General features: G+C 34.7%; 1 protein-coding gene across 4 annotated transcripts in view; it reads left to right on the top strand.

Moving 5' to 3' along the window:
- The window catches only part of LOC110108549 (nuclear pore complex protein NUP205), a 105,071-nt gene that overhangs the window by 80,547 nt on the left and 6,554 nt on the right, over positions 1-17,970 (top strand). For all 4 annotated transcript variants that reach the window (XM_028698528.1, XM_020839232.2, XM_028698527.1 and 1 more), the window contains exons 35-37: positions 7,132-7,296; positions 10,391-10,561; positions 10,641-10,778. In XM_028698528.1, the coding sequence (XP_028554361.1) occupies positions 7,132-7,296; positions 10,391-10,561; positions 10,641-10,778 (474 nt within the window). The remainder of the gene's footprint in view (positions 1-7,131; positions 7,297-10,390; positions 10,562-10,640; positions 10,779-17,970) is intronic.

Below are 17,970 nucleotides of genomic sequence, written 5' to 3'. Positions count from 1 at the left end.
CAGCCAGAGTAAAGTTTTGGGAACTAAATTAAATCTTTATCTTAAATTTGTGTGCGCCTTTTCTTTTTGCCCAATGTGCTATGAGAATCATATGTATTTTTTTAAATTATAAAATAAAAAATAAGAAAGTTTGAAATACATAATGTCATATTTAAGCAATGTTCTTTGGTTTTTTTTTATTGCCTTGTTAGTATGAAAATCTGGCTACTAGAAGATTTGCCATATGCTTGAGTACAAGTAGTTCTTGCTGATCAAATGCACGACTAGATGGGTCAAGGAATGGCTAACTATTTGTCTAGCCATAGATTTGATTATAGCCAAGGTTTCCCTATCTGTTTTACTTTTCCGCTCTAAAACAGCTTGTTAGGCTCTATTTTCACCTCCCGGAAATCATTGGATGTAATAAAAACGGACAATCTGAATAGACTTGGTTTCCACAACACCCATCATAATTAACTCACTCATGAAAGAGTGAATGAAAATAGTTAGGCTTGATCGTCCCAAAACATACCTAACATTTAATAATAATCTTTTACATCCATCGTATACATTGAAATGGAAGCGTATATAATTAAAATCATCAAGTCAATTACAAAGCTTCTAATGCATCTTTCAAAATAAGATTCATAAATGCTCACTATATTTCATTTACATCATCATAATATAAATCTTTATAATATATGAAATCATCAATCCCACATAGTATTAATAATAGAATTAGATTCCTGATTTTTAATCCTTGTGTTACTTCCCTTTTTTCCTGAAATCGTAGCATATCCACAAATGAACTATAAGAGTGAGATAAACAATTCCAACATAAAATGAATATACAAGAAAAAGGACATAAAACTACTATGCTCATATGTGCTATAAAAATTATCCACATTCAATTATGCGTAATAAGCTCAATGCCTTAGATGTTATGCAATACATGAGTTATTAGTCTTGTATGATGAACATAAAATGAACTATATATTTCTTATTTCATTTTCATTACTTTTAAAAAATTGTGCTATATTCATTTTTAATCCCTTATTTTTAATGTTATATTATGCTTATAGATTTTAGCCCCTTTATATCATCATCCCCTTAATAAAAGTCAGGCTAACAAACTCTTATTATTTAAGGGTCAGGAGTTTTTTTAATAATCTTCATAAAAGTTAGTCTCCAACTCTCCAGCATCGAGGGTTAGAAATTTCTTTTTATTCATCTTTTTTGGATAAAGGTTGGTCTATCAAACTCTCCAGTATCAGGAATCATCTCTTCCTGTGTTGGTTATTAAAGTCAGCTCACCTAACTTCACATGATATGGCCTTTCCTAGGATCCTTGAATTTTATTCTTATTAGTTTAATCTTTCTTATTCTCTGGCATTCACATATGCACTTATTTATAATTTTATGATAATAAACGTAAATGATAAAACATGATAAATGAAAAAATAAACATTTTGCATCTGTTGTCCTTTAACAATCTTATACTTTAAATTTAATGAAGATTTACATAGAAATCATATAAATTAATGATCGCATGGAATGCATCAATGGAGCATATGCATTAAGCTCTTTGATGCTCTTAGATGTTTTTAACATGTTCATTGTACAAGAATTTCTACCAATGCGATTTATCTAAAACGGGAGGAGGGAGGAGGTCATTTGAAATTTGGGATTTCAAATTAAATGGAAAAGAAAATTATTCCTTTAATTAAGGGTGAATTAAGGCTCCAAGAGAGAGAGGGGGGGGAGTTAATGGGAATTAAATGGATTGGAGAGAGAGAGGAGGGGCCGGCCTAGAGAGGGAGAGGAGAGAGGGTGTCCAGATTCGTTGAATGTGGTGATTGATTTAAATCTGAATTAATTTTAGATTTGAGAATATTAAAGAAGTTTCCAAATGAAATTGAACTTATTTTAGGAAAGGACTTTAATTTTAAATTGATTTGAATTTGAAAATTGAAACTTTCCTAAATTAAGGAGTTGAATAAAAGGAAAGTCTTGAATAGGAATTTGAATTGGGGGCAAAGGGGGATTGGGGAAAAGTGGCTGGCTGTTAGGCTAGGAATTAGGGTTAGGGTTAGGTGGTCGGCGGCTTTAAGAGGGAAAGAGGGATTAGGTAAGGGACTTTATGGCTTGCCTAATCAAAGCTCTTTAATTGATGCAAATAAATTAAATTAAATCCAATCAGAAATTTAATTGGACATAGTTTAAACAATTTTCCTAAAATAGTAGTCATAATTTATGAAACAAATTCAAATTCAAATTAATTTGAATTTTGCACTCGAATTCATTACCAAATTAAGATGTATAGAATAGGAAGGTTTTGAATGCAAGATGAAATTGTGGGAGCCAATGGAGGAAAGAAGGTGGCCGACGGCTATGGAGGTATTAGAGTTATGGTTTGTGAGAGTGTTGGCGGTTTGGAGTGGGGAAAGCTGGCTGGTTAGGCTTAGGATGGGGATGATGATTAGAAAAATAAGGAGAAAACAAAGCAAAGAAAAAATAATATATATATATATATAATTGCCAGCTTTGGACTCTTCCGAAGACTGACGGGTGATACGATGCTCTTCACCAAGGGACTTCAACCCACGAGCCCGGACCCATCCTGCGGCTGGTGGAAACCGTGATGCCCTCCATAGGGATTCTCTCTAACATTCTTCTCAAGAACAAAAGTGCAGAACAAATTTTTTATTAAAACTACATCATCTCATACAAGAACAAGGGCCTCTATATATATAGGCCTCAAAACAAAAGAAATTAAAAAAAAAATACAATTTTGTCCCATGGGCTTACATAAGACGAGACTCTTAAATAAGAGTAAAAACGAGAAATGCAAAATTAAATCAAAATACAATCAATATAATAAGATAAAAAAGGCGTGATCCCGGCTGTTGATCTTTGTCTCTTCCATTGAGTAACATCCACCGTCAGATATCCGCATCATGCGATCATATGCAATCATGATGAGTTAGAATTTAAAATTTAATTTTAAGAATCATTTTATCATTATATTAAAAATTGAGTATCTCACCTTAAAAATTGAGTCTTCTCATCAACGGATGTCCTTCTATATTTTTTCGTAGGATCAATCTTTCGTAAACAAGGTGCTACAACAACTTGCTAAAATACCCATCGCTGCAACATTGCTATAGTAACTTCCTTGCTACAACAACAACATCAAGCCTTTATCCCACTATGTGGTGTCAGCTACATGAATCCTATTTCTCCATTGTGCCCTGTTAAAAGTTAAATTCTCATTTAAATCTAATAAAAAAGGTCATTTCTAATATTTTCTAACCAAGTCTTTTTAAGTCTACCTCTACCCTTTTTAACATAAGTCAAATCTAATACATCTAGTTTTCACGTATATGCTCATTTCATATCATGTCTCTAAGAGCAAAACCACTCATCCACCTGAGCATCCTCATCTTTGCAACACTTAATTTAATATTATGCTTCTATTTTGCTAGCCAACATTCTACAACATAAAGCATTACAGGTCTAACCACCATCTTATAGAATTTTCCCTTAAGTTTGAGGGGGGATTTTCTATCACACAACAAGCCCGATGCATTCCTCCACTTCAATCATCCAACTTGAATTCTACTAATAATATCTCCATCTATTTCACCATCACTTTGAATAATAGACCCAAGATATCTAAAGCATGTACTCTTAATAATGACTTGATCACCCAAAGTCATAATCAATGTTTAAAATTGCGTATTCGGGTATTGAGGCGTTTTTCATTCGTGAGGCGAGGCGTAAGCCTTAAGGCGTTTTGAGGCATAAGGCTCAAAATCAAAAGATTGTGTTAACATAAAATGATAAATTTTTTATATACTAATGAGTGAATAATATAAAACATAAAAAAACATAAGATATGAAGTGAAATCAAAATATCTCAATAATAAGACAACATGAAATATAGTTCAACTCAAAATTATATCTTTCCCAAATCCCAGTATTCTTTTCATTAACATATAATTCCAATTTCCAAAAATAAATAGCAATGACATATCACATAAGAACTCACAAGTCATCAGCACTGTCATCACTAGGGGGTTCTTCATTTGAATCATCATTATGGTGAACTGCTCTCTCCCCTTCCTCCTCTCCTATAGAGTCCAATGTCGGACATTTACTTAAAGATTTATATAAGTGTTAATATATATATAGCGTGAGGCGTAAGCCTCATGCTAGTGAGGCAAGGCGGGCCTCAACCAAGTTTAGGCGCAAGCCTCATAAAAAAACTCGAAGTGTAAGCATCGAGGCGCTTTTTACTAGAATTGCGTAAAGGCGGGCCTCGAGGCGAGCCTCATATTGTGCAATTTTAAACCATGGTAATAATCCCCCCGCTAGAACTATTATTATTAAAATTACATTCCATATATTCAGTTTTAGATTTACTCAAATGAAAGCCTTTAGACTCTAAGGTTGACCTCCATAATTCAAGTTTACCTTCAACTCCCTCTCTAGTCTTATCAACAAGAACAATATCATTAGCGAAAAGCATACATCAAGATACAACCTCTTGCAAATGTCTAGTGAGAGCATCCATGACTAAAGCATAAAGATATGGGCTTAAGGCTGATCCTTGATGTAATTCAACTTCCTTGCTACAGTGTCTGGAAAATTTTGGCTTTTACATAGTTATGGTTGTGTTGACCTTGCTCATCTATGATTTTGATTTGAGCTAAATTGCAAATTAAATTTGGTTGCATCATTCATTCGAACATTCTAGAGATTAGCATGCTTTTCTTAAAAGACAATCACCAATATGAATGCTCCATTTTACTCCGTTTTGAAATTTGTTTCCTATTTTGTCATATAGGCAACTAGCTGATGTGAGCCAATATAACCCATCGACTTAATATTATCTTTCAATAAACTTTATGAGGCCATTCAGTTTGTAATATCAAAGTGTTTCTAATTAATTGATCCTCAATTTTTTTTACTGAAACCTTTGATGGCTTCAATTTGGTAGCCAGTCATGTTTCTTTATTCTAAAAATTTTTTAGAACTAGTGTTCTATCTCAAGTTCCCAATTTTATACCTGGCCTTCTAGAGATTGAACATAATTAATGAATTAAATATGAAATGATATTTCAACCTTATAAGCTGTAACTTAAAGCTAGCACAAATTAGCTTTTTTGTTAAGTGACTTTCTCATAGCCTTCCAAACTTTTCTGATAAGCCTCTTTAATATTGGGAACATGCGGGTTCCCTCTTTTTGGTCTACAATCTCCCAATTTGTTTGTTTTTCTCTTTGTTGCATAAACTCATATCTTCCTAGAGTAGTTTTGTTAAATTTATGCCTATTTAGAGCTCCTTAGATCTTCTAGTACCCTATTTCCACTATTTAGGAGTCGTTTGTAAGGGTCATTGATGATAGAAGGTATCAATTGTAAGGGTTCCAAAATCTTATGACAATGGGCGTATTTTGATTTCATGAGTTTTGAAAAAGGAGCCAAGGTGTTAGGTTGCTTCAACACTAGTTTTATCCTAACTGTTTGAGATTATCTTGGTGAATCCTGTTTGAGATTATCTTGGTGAATCCTCATATACCATTCATCTTTGTTTTGTGTTATATGAGGTCCTTGGTTAAAATCTTAAGAATCTTTTTGCACAACTTCTATTTAAGTCATCTTCATTATACCCGTTTATTTTCTTAACCTCTTGACATTCATTTTAGCTCAACTTTTTTATTGGTACTCGCTATACTTTTCGTTGTGCATGCCTAAACCACCTATGCTTATTTTCATTAGTTTATCTATTGGCCTGTAAACGTACGACCACCAGCCCATTACCCATGTTAGTTCCCATGATCACACGATCTTTAAATAATTGTCGGCTCAAACTCATATAATATGGCAAAAGAAACGAAGAGGAGTTTAACACGAACTTACGCAGATGGAGCCCAAGCCCGAGTACTCCGTGCAAATGACCGCCCTGCCTTGGTTTGCTATCTTGCACGCGAACGGGTCCTCGTTCACTGTCTGCCTCCTCAGGTAGATCCGACTTGCATTCGGCCCTTTGATTCTGTGTGAGTAATCTGCATGCCATGTCCCACTTTCGCTCGTTCAGCCTTACACATGAACCGTCGCTCGTTCTGCCTGCTATATGATCTAGATAGTTCTTTTACTTTGTTTAAAACTATAAGTGAGGAGAGGAATATGTAATGTTATATGCAAGTTCCCTCCCCTATCTTCCCTCACAGGAAGGGGATGTTGGGAGGCTGCCGAAATTCCCTAGAAATAATTAGACTTGTGGATTTTGAAAAAAGATTAAAAATGCTCAATTCATCAATTTGATTTAAAATTGATTAATTAATAATATTAAGTTAACTAATAAATTAAAAATGATCAAACAACTAATTGGTTAATTTTAAATAAAATCAAAATCCATTTTTTTAAATGGGAAGAAAATCATGCGAAGAAGATGAAAACGATGGGGGAAGAAAGATGTTGGCGGTAGCAGTGTACATCAAGGAAGGAACGAAACCTTACTTCTAACGCGATCAAACTTACCTATCAAAGTCACCGGGAATAGTGCACACGAAGGAACGATCGACTGAACTTGGCTTGGCTGTTGAAGTCGGTGGAAGCACGAGAGAGCGAGAGAGAATGGAATGGCGGAAGTACTTCGAAACAGAAGCCCTAAGTCTAATAAGCGAACGCACACACACGAGGAGAATAAAAAAGACAAAATGAATCGAGGCACTGCCTCGATGCGCCTCGGTGCCTCACGACTTGAGGCGTACACCTCCGTGGAAAAGGACGTAAGCCTCGCCCAGACGTTCGAGGCTTAAGTCTCAATTCGCTCGACCTCCGTCTCGAGGCGGCGTCTTTTTATTGTTTGCCTCTTTTTATGGGGAATCACTTTTTTGCTTGCGTCCCTCTTGATATTCCAGTCATAGGAGTCTCCAAAATTTTGGGACTAGTATAACCTGCTTGATTTATGGTGGCTGTTTGCTCCTTATCTCGTGACTTTCTTGTGGACTTTTGGAAGTAGCTTCTTTGTTGATTCCTATTGAATATATATGTTATAGCTGAAGTATTGATAATTTGTTTTTGTCAGTTTTATATTTTGGGATGCGGTTGTTAATCTTAAATTCTGTTTTAATAAAAATTTAAGGTTTCGAAGGATGCGGTTGAAGGCAGTGAAGTGTGCAAGGCAATGGCATTTTATGTATTAGATGTATTTATTAGTATTGATCAAGAGAGGTTTTTCCTGAACGTTCTTCAGAGCAAAGAAATTCCAAAGTCATCTTTACTGGACGTTAGCAACTTTGTTTTTAAGGTGAGCATACCTTCATGATTTTTATTGTCAAATTTAATTATTTATCCTTTGTTCATCTTTTGTTTATGCTAAGCATTAACTCAAAAGTTCTTCATTTAAATGGTGTAAGAAGTTATGTTCTGTCATTAAATTACAAGGTAATTCTTAAACTAGAGAATCAACTAAATTAAATTTTAGAGGGCCTTCAGCATATATACATTCATTTGCTTCTTATTTGTAACTGCACAGTCTCATCTTTACATTTCTCTTATGTTTTTTATAACTCCTGTTAGTTTCACTTCCTTTTACTTATACACCGCCTTATGGATGCTGTTAGATTTTGGCAAAGCTTAGCTAGGCCAATTCAACCTTGCTAATTGTTATCATAGAAATTCATCCGATTAGAAGTTAGTTGTTTAAAAAATATTTATCATTATTTTGTAGTATATTCACTTAAATTATGATATCCTTATGGTTACATCTTTTATATTCTACTCTTAATCAAAGGAGAGAAAAAGAGAAAAAAAGAGATGTTTCTCCCTCTTCATTGCAAACTTGAGCTCGAAGGTATAAAATGCAATTTTTTCGACTATGATGTGTTTAATCCATGAGTGAAATTTGTGCGGGTTTTGCTTACTGAGATAGGAGAAACTTGTAGAATAAAAAATGTATTCTGGACTCGGGATGCACTTGAGAAGAACATATTTAAACTGTATTCTGGACTTGAAATATGACAATAAAGAGAACCTACGGGACTAAAATGAGAATACATATGCACACTGGGAACTACAATGAAAAATTCAACGTTATACATGAGATGAAAAGGCATAGTTGAACGCAGAATTAAACAATAATGGAACTCACTGTAAATTTGGTAGCTTTCTTGTGAGCGCTAGAAGAACTTCGCTTCTTCTAGAACCATTAGAATTATATGAATTGAGGATTGAACTCTATCATACCTAATATTTGATGCTGAGCCTTTTCAGAAAATTGCTAATGTTAAACCACGGAGCCTAGAAACTACCTTCAATGTTACTGAGATAACTATTCTATTTCAACAATATGAGAAATCACTATAATAGGATAGTTTCTTTGAAAATGTATTTTCCTTAGTTTTTTCTTTAAATAATCCCACCCAAAATTATATCAGTATGCTTCTTGACTTAATGCTAATGATAACAAATTAAAGTATGCAATATTATTATGTTTATAATACAAATTAGTAATACAAGTTACTTTTTATGAACATAATTTGGAGCATAATTCATTCTTTCTTTCAAAATTTGCAATAAATATAGATTAATTATAACCTATTATCTAATTTTCATAATTTTTAATTTTTAAATATACCTAATGATGTAGAACGGATATGGGAGCGGGTAGGGCCGGTGGCATGGTTGGGTGCAAGTAGAGCTTGGGGTGGGGATTTACAGCTTGCCTTATTAAGAATCTTAAATGAGGAAAGATTGATTTAAATCAAAACCTATTTAAAATTCAAATAGGTTTGGTTTAAATAACTTTCCTAAAATAAAATAAGGTAGATTATGGAAAAAATTTCAAATTTCAAATTAAAGAAAGCAGATTTTATTGCTTTCCTATTGTGATTTGCATCCCATAAGGAAAACATTAAGGAGTAATTCGAAATTTGGAGGCAAAGGAGAGGGGCCGGCCAAGCAAGAGAGGATTGGGGCCAAATTTTGAAGAGAATTTAAAGACGGCATGGATATGGGGCCGATTAATAGAGAGAGGGGGGAATAGGGGCTTCTAAGTTCAATGTATTTGGGCTAGGGATTAATTAACCAATCAATTTCAAAATTGATTAATTAATTGAATGAAAGAAGTTTTCAAAATTAATGTGATTAATGAGGATGTATTTGCAATTCAAATTAGATTAATTTGAATTTAAAATCTTTCCAAATTAATGTCAACTTAAATAAGAAAAGAGGGATTTTTGGAGGGAAGTGGGATTAGGGAAGGAGGAGGTCGGTGGGTGGGTGGAGCCTTGGTGGATTTCGGCCAAGAGGAGGGAGGAGGAAGGGAGGAGCTGGTGCAGGCCGATGGTGTGGAGGTGATGGGGTGAGAAGATCGGCGCCTTGGTGGAGGGCTTGAGGAGGTGGTGGTTTAGGAAAATAAGGAAAAACAAAACAAAGAAAAAAAAATAGGATCGCAAGCCTTGGACTCTTCCGAGGACTGACGGTTGATGTGTTGCCCTTCACCAAAGGACTTTAAGCCACGAGCTCGGACCCATCCTGTGGCTGGTGGAAGATCTGATTCCCTTCCATAGGAATCTCACTATATCCTCCCAAAAGAACTCAAGTGCAGTAACACAATTTTTTTTATTATAATTTCATCATACCATTACACTAGCAAAGGCCTCTATATATAGGCCTCAGAAATAAAAGAAACTAAAATAAGACGATCATGCCCCTAGGGCTTACATAATATTAGACCCTTAAGTAAGGGTAAAAATGGAAAATGCATAATTAAATAAAAATTACAAATAAAAATTTAAGATAACATAGGACGATCACGACCGTCGATATTTAGCTCCTCCTCGGATAGACATGGACGGTTGGATGTCTGCATCACCTAAGCTACATCCTTAACTAGGAAGACAACTGTCAGGATGTGGATCCTTGAGCGTATGATTGGGCTTAGACATAAAATGTAGTAAAGATTGACGTGTTACCAGCTTTACCTAATCCTGAAAAGTTTTTTCACATCTTAGAAACTAAGATTCATGAAGGAAATATTCGAATATAATTTTGTAAACGCCGAAACTATTTGAAACAATAAAAATAGCCCAAACTTAAACTGCAGTTGAATACCAAAACTATTTGAAACTGGAGCTTTCATTATAGAGTCTAGACTGAAACTGAAGTTGATATTGTAAACTACTTGCTTTAGAGTTTGTTTATAACTCAAAGCCTTTGGAGAAGGCTAATTCCAGTCGTGAAATAAAATGATTTATATTTTAAGTCATTTATCAAGTGAAATGATCTCCGTTCTCCTTGTCTTACGATATCAATTGGATACAGGCATACAGCTGGTGGCATTCATGGCATCATGGGGATTTTTTTTACTGAATTTTGACTATCTTGTGTATCTTTTATAGGATAGTCGACGTTCCTTTGAATCTTTGCAACGTTTTTGCACCCTTGAGGCACAAATAGCTTTTCTGTTGAGGATCAGCCACAAGTACAATAGGCATGGTGCTAAAATTCTGTTATCCACCGGTGCTTTGGAGCATCTTGGTTCATGCAGGGCCATGAATTTGCAAAATAAGGTTATTTTTAAGTTTGGTATAATCTAAGTTTGTCATTATGTTTCTTTCAAGCTACCCAAATTTGTATTTGTATTTACAGGGACTTGCAAAGAAGAATGGTACCATATTAAGAAAAGGTCTCACCGGAGAGGGTGATAAGCAGCATCTGCTTGTGACGCTAATACTGAGATTGGTTTCTAGTTTGACATCACTTGTGGATTCCTCAGAATTTCTTGAGGTTTTTTTAATCATTCTACGCTTCAACTGTTTGATTCCTCTATAATTATTAGTACTAGTTAATTTTGTTATTATTATGGCTTTTTGAATTGAATAAATCAATTGAGTTTTTTTGTAGATTATGTATAATTAGCTAGATTATTTGCATCGCTTCTCGTTTTGAATGATTTATATAATGAATTAGATACTTAGAAGGGCAAAAGATGTATGTTTGTTAGCCAAGCAAAGAGATAATTAAGATAAGTGAGGATTTAGTTCAAGAGAAGTGCATTAAAAATGACGATAAAAAAGTGCTTTTATTAGAAGAGGATATTCAACGTAGGTGCATGAAATATTTCGATAAGCTTTTCAATGAAGATTGTGATAATAAGATTGGCTTTAGTGACCATAGCACACAACATAAAAATAGTGTGTTTTTGTTTTTATCATCATATTAATAAAACTGAAGTTAGAGAGGCCTTAAAGAAAATGAAGTGTGAAAATATTGATAGACCAGATGATATTCCAATAAAAGTGTAGAAATATTTAGGATATGAAGTAATTTCTTGACTTACAAAACTTTTAAATATTGTTTTGAAGACTTAAAGATGTCAGATGAGTGAATGAGTGTGTTGGTTTCTATTTTTAAGAATAAAAGTGACGCGCACGATTGTGTGCATGATTGAGGAATTAAGTTAGTGTGTCATACATTAAAACTATTGGAGCGAGTTGCTAAGCATAGGTTATGACATGATTCTTATGTTTCTCAAAATCAATTTGGATTCACACCGAGTAGGTCTACTATGGAAGCTATACATTTATTGAGAAATTTAATGGAGAAGTACAGAGGGAATAAGGAGGGTCTTCATATAATATTATTGATTTAGATAACGTTCCAACATAAGTGCTATGAAAAGTTCTAGAAAAGAAAAGAGTTAATAATGCTTATATTCAAGGCATTAAGGATATGTATGTCAGTGTTGTTATTTGTGTTCAAACACAAGGTGGTTTGACTAATTATTTTTCTATTTTTGTTGGATTACATTAAGAATCAACTTTAAGCTCATTTCTTTTTTACTTTAGTTATGAATGTTCTTAATAGACATTTGCAAGAGGGTGTACCCCGGTGTATGCTTTTTGCTAATGATGTTTTTCTTGCTGATAAGACTAGAGAATGAGTTGATGTAAATTTTGAATTATGGAGGTTAACCTTAGAGTCTAAAGGTATTAAAACTGAATGCATGGAATGTAATTTTTATAGTAATAGATCTAGTGGGAGGATTGTGACTATGGGCGATCAAGTCATTAAAAAAAGTACACGTTTTAGATATCTCAGGTTTATTGTTCAAAGTGATGGTGAAAAAGATGAAAATATTATTATTAAAACTCAAGTTGGATAGTTTAAGTGGAGGAATGCATTCGACGGTGAAATAGATGAGGATATTATTAGTAGAACTCAAGTTGGATAGTTGAAGTGGAGGAATGCATTAGGCTTGTTGTGTGATAGAAAAGTACCACTCAAACTCAAGGAAAATTTCTATAAGATAGTGATGAGACCTGCAATGCTTTATGGCACATAATGTTTTTCATTGAAAGAGAAGCATAAAATTAAGTTAAGTGTTGCAGAGATGTGGATGTTCATGTGGATGAGTGGTTTTACTCTTAGAGACAAAAAGCAAAATGCGTATATACTTGCAAAGGTTTGATTTGCTTCGGTGGTAAATAATATTAGAGAGAGTCGCCTTAGATGGTTTGGTCATATAAAATGTCAGCCTTCCAATGACCCGATTAGTAGAGTAGATGTATTAGATTGGACATTTTTTTAAGAAAGGTAGAGGTAGACCTAAAAAGACTTGATTAGTAAGTATTATGATTGACCTTTATTTATTAAATTTAAATGAGAATTTAACTCTTAACATGATACAATGTAGAAAAAGAATTAATGTTATTGACCTTGCGTAGTATGATAAAGACTTGTTTTTGTTGTTGTATGTATAATTTGCTAGATTATATTACCCAGCAATATGAACCCTAGCATAATTTGTTGTAATATAATATCTTTTAACAAAAGTTATAGTGTTGGATTTATTTGGAGTAGATTTAACTTTGTAAGTTAGTTTTAGTGGCTTACAAGCCATTTTTTTATCGACTTGATAAATGACTCATGAGCTTGACAAATTAAGCTGATAGGTCATGCTTGTTGCTAAGTAAGTTGAAGGTATAGACACCTTTTGGTTAAGTTGATCCTTCATTTACTCCACTTCTTGGTTGGATGTGCCAACTTGATTTATGCAATCAGAGTAATTTATTTGCAAATACTGTATATTCTGATTTTTTAATGTAAATAGAATCAAATCCTTGAAAGAACCATCTATTCCTCGCAGATTTCACTTCTTTAATTCTTGATCCACTATCCAATCTTCTAGGAGGCTTTCACGAACCTCAAGAACTTATGAGGGGCCCTTAATCTTAGTTGCTAAAAAGGATGCTGTTACTATGAGATGGTTTTGGACTGCCTTGGACTGATTTGTTACCTTTTCAAGCAAGGAAAGGTTCTCCATATATAGCTTCGTAATCTGCATTCAAATTCCTTATAGAACTATTAGTTAGCAAAGATAAAGGAGGGTTTGATTATATTTGTCACACCCCACGCCGACCTCCTACCAATCGATGTAGGGTGCAATAGAGAAATATATAGGATTCCTCAACATTTCTAACTTATTATTCCAAATATATTCATGTCATATTTCACCATATTAATTCATAATACAAAAGTATTCAAAATATTTCATTTATATCATATGTATATAATTATAGAGCAACAACCCAAAACATTATTATAATAACCAACCCACGTACCTCTGCTCAAGACTCATTGTACACAGCTATACAACAAAATCTAAGTTTTAAATTGACCTGAATTTACTCGGGTTCCATCTTATCATTGCCCTTTCTTGTAACAACCAGAATAAAATTCTGGTGTGTTACTAGGCTAAAAAAAATGCAATTCTAATACATAATTCAAAGGAAATAATATAGCGAATAATATGAATGTATGTATGATTGAATTAAATTCACAAGTTGTTTATAAAACAAACTAGCATATGTACATGCTCATATCAACTAATAATAACAAAATGTTTGTTGCAGTGTTATAGATAGACTAATATCATATCATTTAGTGATTTAAACATCACACTTTGAATTTATTTAGTACTTATGTTCTTTTTCATCTCTCATCTCATTTGAAGCTGATGCAAGCAAAAATTTGAGAAAAGCCCCAAATTTTTGCGAGCAAATGACTTAACTTTCCAAGATAATAGAAGATACACAAGCCTCCCAAAAGCTAGTGATGTAGGCAAAGGGGGGGTCAACACAAGTTGAGTTTTTCTTAATTTCTTGCCTTGTGTCTTTTCACCTTCCCCCCCTCTTTTGGGTTGTTTTCTAGTTCTATGAAGTCTTGGCTGATTTCGGTTTTGAGCTTTAGTTGTTGAATTTTTTGTTGGTACAAGCTCATTAATATCTAGTAGAAGTTGAGCTCATTATAAGCTGAAGTTTTAGTACTACTTTATGGCAGATTTTGGTGAGTGGAACTTGCCTTTTCCTATTCTTTTTTCTCTTCCTTTTATGGCTGTTTGGAGAGCTGTGTCTTGTGGCATTGGGAGAGGAATTGGCTGGAATTTATGCAGCCGTGGCTGCTTGGGGTGCCTGTTCGTTTTCTGGATTCCTTGGGCCTGCTGTTCCTTTAATGTTTCGGTGCTTTTCCCGTGAATTCTGGCTGTTCCGTGGCTAGCTGTTGGTCCCGTGTTCTGTTTCTTCTCTGTTTTCTGGAAGGATGCTGGCTGCTGCTTTGGAACTGATGTGTGTCTTTTGGCTTTTCCTATCCCTAAAGCTTATTGGGGGAATTATGGGTGCATTGGCTGTTGGGCTTTCTTCTTTGCTTATAAATATGAAATGCTTTGACATAGAATGGGATATATGTTATATGAATGATTTTTGGAAAGAAACCCGAAGGTTTTCTTGGATAGCTTGCGAGCTATGCCACTTCTTCCTCTCCTTGTCTAGGAAAGCTTGCGAGCTTCTCCTCTTTCCTCTCGGGCTTCTAATCTCTTTCGTCTCTCCGCAAGTACCACTCCATCTGTATCTTTCTTCTCAAGGCAAAGCAAATTTAGGTGTCTTGTAAGAGTCGTTTGTAAGAGTCAAAAGTTTGTAAGTCTTTATATGATATAAAAAGTTTGTTTTGTCTAATTAGTCTAATTTTTGTGAGTTATTGTAATTTTTTATTCTCTAGAAAGAGTTTGTTTTTTGTGATAAAAAATTTGGGTCCCTCTCCCAAATTTTTGATTGCATCAGCTAGACTAAATACAACATTCAAAACAAAAACGACTTCACTTTTATAATTTAAAAGACTTACAAACCTTTGACGCTTACAAACGACAAAATAAAGACACCTTAAACACCTAAAGTTGCTTGCCAATCGTTGAGAAGAAGGATACAGGTGGGGTGGTCACTTACGGAGAGAAGAACGAGGTTAGAAGAATAGACAAAGAAAGCTTTCCTAGAGGAGAAGAGAAGAACGGAACAAGCTCGCAAGCTTTTCCAAAGAAGGATGGAAAACCCTCAGGTTTCTAGTTCCAAAAATACCATCATAACTTTTTTTAATTCATACAAAACACCTTGTATTTATAGGAGAAAGAGGGCAGCCAAACAGCCCCTAAAATCTTATTTAAAACCTAATAAATAAGGGGAAATAGAAGGCCAAAAGACACCACAGCAGCCCCCCAAAACTGCAAAGAAAACACACTAAAACAGCCCTAAAAAACTGCACATAAATCAGTAAATGAGAGGCCAAAGGACATTCCAAACAATAGTTGAAAAGACATCCCAAAAATCAGCCAAATTCATCCTAAAAATCCTCTCAGAAACAGGTTGTATTCACGGGACAGCAGCCAAAACAGAACCGGCAAACAAAGAAGACCCAACGGGCTGCATGGAATAAAACCGGCAAACAGGGAATTCCAACGGGCAGCCAGGAAACAGAGATCAAACGGCACAGCAAGGGGAAATGAATCCAGCTTTGGGAAAAGCACAAATAATAGGAAACCAAAGGGCAAAGGAGAAGGGGGAAGAACCTAATAAATTAGCATTAATAAGCTAGATTTAAGTAGAGAACTAGTAGCTCACCAATTTTACAATCCAAAATATTTTGAACCACCGCCCCCCCCCCCCCCCCCCCCCCCCAACCACGTGGCCTACATCAGAAGCACTGAATGTGTCATTGGAGCCCAGCTAAAATCTATCATTATCGTTCTTTAATTACATTGAGGTCATAATGCCTCCATTGGGATCTCGGTTACCCCACCTACGTAGATGTTATGACATGACATTGCCACTCATCTACTAACATGACACTCTTTTAGGCTTAGGAATTTCTAATCAATTCTTTAATTAGTAAATAAATAGTTCATATATTAATAAAAAAGGCAAGCTCAATGCATGTATATGAAGAAAAAAATAGTTGATAATTCATTGCTCATTGATTTTCTTTTTGGAATGTTTTCAATTAGTTAAATATGTATGTAATTATAATATACTTTATTTTGAGCTTGAAACGGACATGCAAACAGAAACTCTAGGCGTTCGAACTCAGGCATGCCGAAGGAGCTCTCACCCAACTCTTTTGCTCGTCTCTTAGGAACCGCAGAAGGAAGTTGATCTCTCTCTCTCTCTCTCTCTCATTCTTCTTTGACATCACCCGCATGAAACCGAGCATCGGCCCCAACCCGTCGCACCTGCTCTGTTCCACACGAGAAAGCCGCACACACTCGCAATCGAAGCCGCCTCTAGCAACTCCCATCTATGCCAATCGCAACCAAGTCACATGGCCCTGCTCTCTGCGTCCGACCTCCACGCGTGAGCGAACCCACCCTCTGTCGACTTCGCCTTGCTTAAGCGGAACCCACATCCAAGCCCCACTTCCTTATGTGAACAGAACCACGCATAGGTAAACGAAACCCAATCAACAAATTGAAGGAGTGAGTGAGTGAGTGAGAGAGAAAGATTTCATATTATTATTATTATTATTATTATTATTGTTATAAATAATAAGAAAAGAAAAGAGAGGAAGCATCGCGGTCAACAAATCGGAGTTCATGATTGACAAATTGAAGGAGTCGAAGATGATTCCAGGGTTGATATGTCCCCCAAACCCCTTGGCCGTCGATTTGATTTGGCCGAGCGGATTAAAAAGGCAATTGCCCTCCCCAACCTCCCCTCGCAGGGAGGCGGCGTAGTTAGGCTGCCAAAATACTAGAGATATGTCAAATTTTAAACAGGTACTGCAACCGCTTATTAGAGGAATTGAATACCAATTTCGGGGTCGATTCATTCCTCCGAAGCCCTTGACTGTTTATCTGATCCAGCCAAGTTGACCAAAAGTGCAAGTGCCCTCTCCCAATCTCTTCTCGTGGGAAGGGAGCGTCGGAAGGCTAATAAAATTAGGGGAAAATGCCAAATTACAAACATAAGAGTTGAAGATCAATTCCGGGGTTGATTCGCTCCCCCAAAGACCTCGCCGTCGATTTGATCCGGCTGAGCTAACCTGAAAGGGCAAGTGCCCTCCCTAACCTCTCCCCGCAGGGAGGGGATGCTAAGAGGTTGTCGAAATCGCCTCATGAGATCGGCGAAACTATGACAATAGATTGTCAAGTATCTTTTGGAGATTAATTGGATGATTTTAATAATCAAAATGCTTAATTAATTAAACAACCAATTTAATGAATTCATTAAATTTAAATATAATTAATTGAAAGATCTAATTAACTTAATTAATTTAATTAAAATCTCCAATTAACTAAATAATTGATTAATTTAAAAATATAATTGAAATTAAAACTTTAATTAAATTAAACAATTAATTAATGGGCTTTCATTTAACTAAACTAAATTAATTAAAATAAGATCTTTTAATAACTGATTTAAAACTAACATAATTACATAACTAATTATTAAAAGATTAAGTTAAAGTTTATTAAAATCAAAACTTTAATAATTAAAACTTCAAATTAATTGAATTTAAATCTTTTAAATTGTGCAACCAATTTAATTTTGAATAATTAAATAATTTTAAAATACATTTAAAATATGTTAATGAGCTGAGCAATTAAATTTAAACTTTAATTAAAATTCTTAATTAACTAAGTAATGTCATTAAT

The sequence above is a fragment of the Dendrobium catenatum genome, unplaced genomic scaffold (assembly GCF_001605985.2).
Source record: "Dendrobium catenatum unplaced genomic scaffold, ASM160598v2 fragScaff_scaffold_1103, whole genome shotgun sequence".
In the NCBI taxonomy this organism is placed as follows: Eukaryota; Viridiplantae; Streptophyta; class Magnoliopsida; order Asparagales; family Orchidaceae; genus Dendrobium; species Dendrobium catenatum.
This window is presented reverse-complemented; position numbering and strand designations above follow the sequence as displayed.